The following is a 7,297-nucleotide window of genomic DNA, read 5'->3' as shown; positions in this document are numbered from 1 at the left end:
AACACCAATTAACCAGTTAAGCAGGTAAGTAATAATTTTATTTAAACACGGAACTACCTAATAATTATTAATTAATTTTAATTAAATACTTTTGATAGGAAACTTCCGTTTGTCCGACCATTTCCTGTTGTAGGTACCTACCTACCTACTTTCTGACAATGATTCTTAAATATCTATCTACCTAAGCAGCCTAATATTATAATTTCCAATTATCGTGAAATTAATTAATAAAACCGCTTAATAAGTACCGGTTTCATAGAATAGAAAAATTAATAACTTACCAAACTATAGAACCGGTAATACAAACCTAGAAATACCTAGTGCACAATAAACGTTTCCTGGGAATATTATTACTGAACTCAGATTTAATTTAAATAATTTTCCACCTTCAAGCGAGATATTGAGAACAGCAGTTCTGTCGAGAGAAGTTATCGAGAAAGATTGAACATTTTGCTAGAACGGTGCAGTGAAGAGTATCACTTGACCTTTTGAAATCGCTGACCTGTGTGTATCAACGAGGCGGGCAGATTATCCGCAATAAACGGGCGCCTGTGACAACTGCCACTGCATAATGTCCGCGACTTAGTTGCTCCAAGCAATCTCGCAGGCGCTCCGTTTTAATCCCAAAATCTTTTTAAAACAATCCAGTCAAGACAATCCTATTATGAGCCAGTCGTTTTACTAAGTGTGTTCGAGAAATATGGAAATAGGGGCTTTGTTTCAGAGTTCAGAGAGCTGTAAGAGACTAATTCAATTCGGACATTTTAGTGACTTTGAAAGGGAGTAAAATTTAAGTATAAACTTTTCATTGAGGTTGAGGATTGAAACTCGGGAAAATAAGCTCCACACAAAGTACCTATGAGTCACTCCATGTTACAACTTAGGAAGTCTACAAGTTACAAGTATTTAGGTAAATAAAATGCTGTGAAGATTATAATCATCGATAATACTACATTACTTGCTCTGCCCGCCCCTTTAGGATAGGATAATTCCTGGCGCAAATTTATGTAAAGATGTATGTATAATTGCAGTGGTTTTATAAAGAAAAGTCAGTTTAAAGAATATAACTCTTATTTATTACACATTCATTCTTATCACTTAGTAAAACATCTCTTAACAGTAGACAGGCATACTCGCAGTATGTGGGTATATTAACTAGGTGGGGTGGGAGGTAGACTATTCTTCTGAGAGGGACTTTTTCTTCTTCTTCTTTTTCTTCTCGCTCTTGGGGGTAACGGGCTCAGCCTCGGCCTCGGGTTCCTCGGCCTGCGCTTGCGCGGCCTCTAGAGACTTCTTCTTTTTCTTTTTCTCAGACGTGGGCTCTGCACCATCTTCCTCAGCCTCCTCTTTGACTTCCACTTTCACCTTCTTTTTTGGTGTTACCTGTTGTGAAAAACAAAAATAACTATTATGATTTATTGTTGTTGTTGTTCTTGTTATAAGTTACTATTTTAATTTGTTCGAAAGTTGACGAAAGGGATAAATAATAAGGAAAATAAAGAGGGAAGAGTGAAGGGGAAATATCGATGCACTAAAAATGTAAATTAACATAAAATGAAAACTTTAATAAAACATAACCCTCTTCATGAAGTTGCGTAAATGAATTCTCCCCATCTCATTTTCACATGTTGAAATAAGGCACAAATAAGTATAATTACTTATTAAAGAATACTGAATCTTGTAATGTCATTAAGTTTAAAGTTTTCTGATCATACCTATTCACACTAATATTAAATATTAGTATAAAAAAATAGCTCTATCTATCAGTCTGTTACCTCTTCACGCTTAAACCACTTAACTGATTTAGATGAAATTTGTTATGGAGATAGTTTGAGAATTAAGGAAGCACATAGGATAGAGATTGAAGAAGAAAACGGGATGGAAAGAAACAGGCGATATAACTCACGGGCGGAAAGCGAGTAAACTATATACTTAAATTATGTAGTACCTATCTACCTAAAATAGAAGATAATGACAATATACAATGGCCCCCATTCCTGCAGACACCTAATTTTATTTTAAACTATACCTGTCCTTCACTTATCCGCCGAAGAGGAAAGGGACGAATGATTGACAACTGTTAATTTTAAAATGAGTGAATAACGCCGGCGAATATAAAGGCATCTCGCTCATATGCATCAATTTGATGTTATTGGCTAATATAAAATTTTGGAAGGGTTTTTTTAAAATAATACTTACATCATTAGCCCCGTCTTCTAACTTCATCTTCTTGGACGTGTGACCGTCCTCCTCTGGAGAGTGCTCCCGCTTCACTGGCTTCTTGCCCAAAGTGCTGTCTCCCGCCACTGGGTATTGGAACACCTCACTGTGGAACATACATTGTTATTAGGTAATGATATAAAGTAATCTTGTAAAGGTAAACAATTTAGTGTGTATGGTAAAAATTAAAATATTCAAAGTAGCAGAGCGGTAAGAGAAACCTTATGGACTAGGGGGATTAGGGAGTTTTAGTTTTTTGTTCAGGATCTCTCAATGCGTCTTATCGGGGCTTCGGGGGATGATAGGGCTGGTAGTTATTTCTGTCAGAGAATTAGTCTGGCAATTCAAAGGGGTAATGCTGCCAGCCTGTTGGGCACCTTGCCTCGATGTGACGCATTGGAGGAGGTGTTTTATTTATAAAATGTGTTTGTTTTGTTTTTAATTGTGCAATAAAGTTATGTTTTAATTTAAATTATTTAATTAAAAAAAAATATTCCTAAGTTATTAATAAGTAATAATTTACAATTTTAATTTATGTTTAATTTATGTATTCAAGAACTATTTATTATATATCTCAATTAAATCTTGTTTTTGCTATTTTATGAAGATTAACTATGATGGGTATGTCCTATATTCAAATGTATAGAGATTGCTACTTAGTACTACTTGCCTATTGTACTTTTTTATTTCTATTTTCTTTTGTAATTTTGTGTGTGCAATAAAGTACTTGTCAGTCATGATTATGAAATTTTTAAAAATTGTAAAGTGAATAGCTTTAATAAAAATACTTTGTTTTTTAGCTGAAAGATAATAAAAATTTAAATATGTAAAGAAACACTCACGATTTGCTGTGATATTTCTCGAATTTTGCTTTAGCTTTGCCAGTGCCACTGATCCTCCTTAAGTTGCCCTCTTCTAGAAGTCGCAGTCTATTTTCCAACTTCACTTTATGCTCAGCACCAAGTTCAAACGACACATCCTCTCCGAAGGCATCTACTCTTGTTGCTAAAGCAGCCTTCGCTGCCAACATACGGGACATCTTTCCCTTATTCTTTGTACTACACTGTCCTACAAGTTGAGCGTGATAGATCAGACCATATTTTGGAGTATCCTTCTTCGTCTTCAAAGCACGGAATAGAGCTTTTTCTGCACCGAAAATCTGTACAGTAGAAGCCGGATGTTTGGCCAAATTCATCAATGATCCAGCATGAGCAATAAGCCTAGCACCAATGTGTTCACCAATCAATACTGTCAGGTTAGGTGCCATAGCCATCATCCTAGCCTTCAAGTAATCTGTCAAGTGTGTCCTATAGTCTGTAATTGAAATTATTTCGTCACACAAATTCTGTATATTTATGATGTCATCCTCAGAAATTTCCGTTCCCATGGAAATCTCAGCTGCCTCCTTAACTTTTTCTTCTAAATCTTCAGGTAAAATGTCTGAGAGATCGGTCTGTGAAGCATTGTCACGTGTACCAATGAGTTTGACAATTTTCACAAACAATGTGTTGTCAGTGATAATCTTCCCCAGCTCAGGGAAGTGCCAGCCATACCACTCACGGCACCTCATGATGTAGTTATTCAATTCCTTGTCTAAGTCATCAAGGAGGCACTGTGCCTGGACGATCATAGTATCAATCTTATCAGGGGAGAACTTGAGCTTATATCTGGACAGGGAGTGAGCAAGACCGAGAGCCATAGCCGTCATCTCTTTCTTCGGGAGGCCAGCGAGGAGGCTGTCCATCTGGGAACGGATGCATCTGAGCAATTCCTGGACATTGGTATTTGAGACACATTGTAGATCAAATTTCTCCTTAATAGCACTGCCAAGCTTCGAGTCTCCAACCAGAAGTTGGTCCTGGACTTCCTTGCAAACATACTTCTTCAATGCTTTCTTCAGTGGCTTGGAGATCTTACCCTCAATAGCTGCAGTGGTGGCGGCCAAAGCCTCTGTAGTGTCTTCAAACTTGACAAAGTTCTTTAGTTTCACTCTGAAAAATGATACATTATGAAGAACAAACAAAAATAACACAAACTACATTAAAGGGCTTACAAAAAAATATAAAAACTCAAATTGAAATTAATATGATATTAATATGATATAAAAATATAAACAGAAATCAACAATCCCAGAATTATTTATTCGTAGGTCTCAAAGGTCATAAAACACGCTTGCAGACATTTTTTCTAGCAGCATAACATAGATAGATAGCTGATATGTGACATAGAATGTTTACATTAATAATGATAATAGTAGAATTATTAGATCATTGACATTTAGTACATTATCAGTTTTATTTATTAATATTTTTTAAGTTTAGTTTAACTAAACATGCGGAAAATAAAATTTGGAGAGGTAAGTATAATAGATAACCTTAAATACTTACACAGAGGAAGCTCCCTCTGGGGTGTTGAACTCCTGGTAGAGATCATCAATCTCTGATAACTTGGACTCATCCAGCAACTAAAACAATAAACACTTTCTACATACCCCTTACTCATAAAAACACTGCTTTATTACAAAAATGTACATTTGTAATGAAAAATGTAATTTGACCCATACAAGACCACGCGTACCTTTCATAATGTATGCAAACAATCACACCATAAACTTAATATTTCTCATTACAAATAGTAAAGAATATTAACATCACTAAAATGTACCGTGATCATGGGACGTTATTTGTATAATTCGCACAGTTTTATTGTATATTTTATAGTATTAAGATAGAATTATTGCAAAATGCGGCTCGGTGAGGTTAGGTTGAACACGTGTAAATTTTACCTTGAAAATAGCGTACCCCGCCGGGGTCTCGAACAAAACCAGCATGTTTCAAGAATCAATTACACAGCACATATAATATACTTTAGTAAATAATTAAGAAATTTATGAAAATTAGTTTTCAATTTTGACAAACGCGAGGACGCGCGGTGCGCATCGCCGAGGTCGTTCGTTTGACGTTTGACAATTTTGACATTGACAACCATATAATAGTGTTGCCATTTCGTATTGCATAGTAGTTATAAAATTGAAAACCTACCAAATGATTTATTTCAAAATAAACTTAATATTATAACAATCTTGATAACTAAGACCATTGCTTGATAATCAAGTATTATATTTGTCATTTGGTTGCCACGAACCATAGAGTAACACGGAACACCGCGGACAGGGGACTAATAACCTATTGAAATAATAATAAAATATTTTTCTTATGAACGAACCTTCACGGGCGGCCCGGCAGCGCCACGGTATATTTTTGGGGCTTAGCTTACAGCTGTGAACAATTATCTATTATTGATAATAATTTATATTATATTTTTGTCGTAATCTTGATCTAGATAATTGTAACCACAATTAATGACATCTTAATTTCAAAAAAACTTAATTATGTAATAAATAATTACCTATATTTTGTAAGTATAAACTATGAGGGACTTTCCATACTACGTTTCCCAATAAAATGTAGATGGCGCTGTACAGTGTTGCCTTCGTTTAATCTTCTAATTTCATGGTTAACAGGCATATGCATCATTTATTTTTGTTTTTGACTATACAATGATGACCTTTGTTATTACACCCAGGCATAACACATCTACCACCAATTATTATTCTGATTAAAATAAAGAGAAGCAATATAGGTAGCAGCATAATTCTATACATAGGTATCTGATTCAAATATCAAGCAGTAAATTATTCTTATATTATTATGCCACCACCATTATAGGTATATTTATGGTGATAATTAGTAATGTACATAGTAACGACTTGGTTGGTTCTCTACTAATAGGTACGAGTAGGTACCTACCTCATCATCATCAGCCCATTAACGTCCCCACTGCTGGGGCACGGGCCTTCCCTATGGATGGGTAGGGAGATCGGGCCTTAAACCATCACGCGGGCCCAGTGCGGATTGATGGTTATTAACGACTGCTAATGCAGTCAATTAGGTACCTACCTAATTAAGTAAAATAAGTAATTATTTAAATAATTTATAGAAGTTTTATAAAAAAACGTGAACTATGTCGCTCTTATTATTATTAGGTAACTCTAATAAGAAATATTACTAGTAACGTAATTATAGATCCTATTAAGCCAAGCAGGACTGGAACATATCTCTTTTGGAGATAAGCCCGCCTTTTGTTGTGACTTTTTAAATATTTTTTTTCTAATTAGGTGGTGCAATAAATAATATTGTATTTTTCCTAGAGATAAATTATTTCAAACAAGTCTTAGTTATCGTCCTCACTCTTTTTCAAATTAATTGCTAGAGTAGTCATGTAGGTTTAGATACCAAGCTAAAAATTCCAAACGCGAATCTCGTTCAATATTCAGACTTATTAGATTTCTCCATCCATCCATCGCCTAGCGATGTGTGTGAAATAAATATTTGCGCAAATGGATTTTATCTCTCGCCCTCGAGCCAGCTCTATTCGAATTCAAAAATTCAATAATTCTGCATAAAGGCTTGCATCCACTCTCGAGCGGAGTGAGTGATTGAGCGAATGAACGAGTGAATGGATTTCATCGAGCGCCGCGCGAGCGGTGCGTGGCGCGGGTGAGCGAGCGAGACTCTGCATCAATCGGATCGGTAAGGACGTGATTATTTTGTGTATTGAAAGCGCGAAGCTTCAACTCAATGTGTACGCATTATTTTGCCTCGTTCAGGCTCTTCATCGAAATATTGAACATCTAACGGAGCGTAATAATGTGAATTTTCGTTACACCAAATAAGTTTTAAAGAGGTTTCTTCAGAAATGCAAATCGCTTTCATGCGTTATGTTACTTAACATGCGTAGGTAGTACTATAACGAAGAACGAGATGTAATAAGCATTTCCGATATTTTATATGCGGTAAACGGCGCGATCACCGTGAAATCTCATAGCACTGAATCCTTTAACAGATTAAGTTTGAAACCGGGAACATTTGCGTAATCTTTGCGTTTATCAAATGTCCTGGGGAGCAACTGCGGCGGGGGCATTTACATATCTACATGCAGAAAAATCTTAACGGTTAACAAGGGACCGTTGGTTTCGACATGTTCCCGTTTACATCAAGTTAGCGAGGCGAGGACG

General features: G+C 35.8%; 1 protein-coding gene across 1 annotated transcript; it reads right to left on the bottom strand.

Moving 5' to 3' along the window:
• Positions 1-1,053: 1,053 nt before the first annotated feature.
• Positions 1,054-5,175, bottom strand: LOC126370415 (nucleolar protein 58). Its single transcript, XM_050015255.1, has 5 exons — positions 5,006-5,175; positions 4,608-4,684; positions 3,063-4,211; positions 2,200-2,326; positions 1,054-1,383 (listed from the first exon to the last, which is right to left on the bottom strand). Exons 1-5 carry the CDS (start codon positions 5,048-5,050, stop codon positions 1,177-1,179), a joined length of 1,605 nt encoding a protein of 534 aa, XP_049871212.1. The 5' UTR covers positions 5,051-5,175; the 3' UTR covers positions 1,054-1,176.
• Positions 5,176-7,297: the final 2,122 nt, after the last annotated feature.

The sequence above is a fragment of the Pectinophora gossypiella genome, chromosome 1 (genome assembly GCF_024362695.1).
Source record: "Pectinophora gossypiella chromosome 1, ilPecGoss1.1, whole genome shotgun sequence".
In the NCBI taxonomy this organism is placed as follows: domain Eukaryota; kingdom Metazoa; phylum Arthropoda; class Insecta; order Lepidoptera; family Gelechiidae; genus Pectinophora; species Pectinophora gossypiella.
This window is presented reverse-complemented; position numbering and strand designations above follow the sequence as displayed.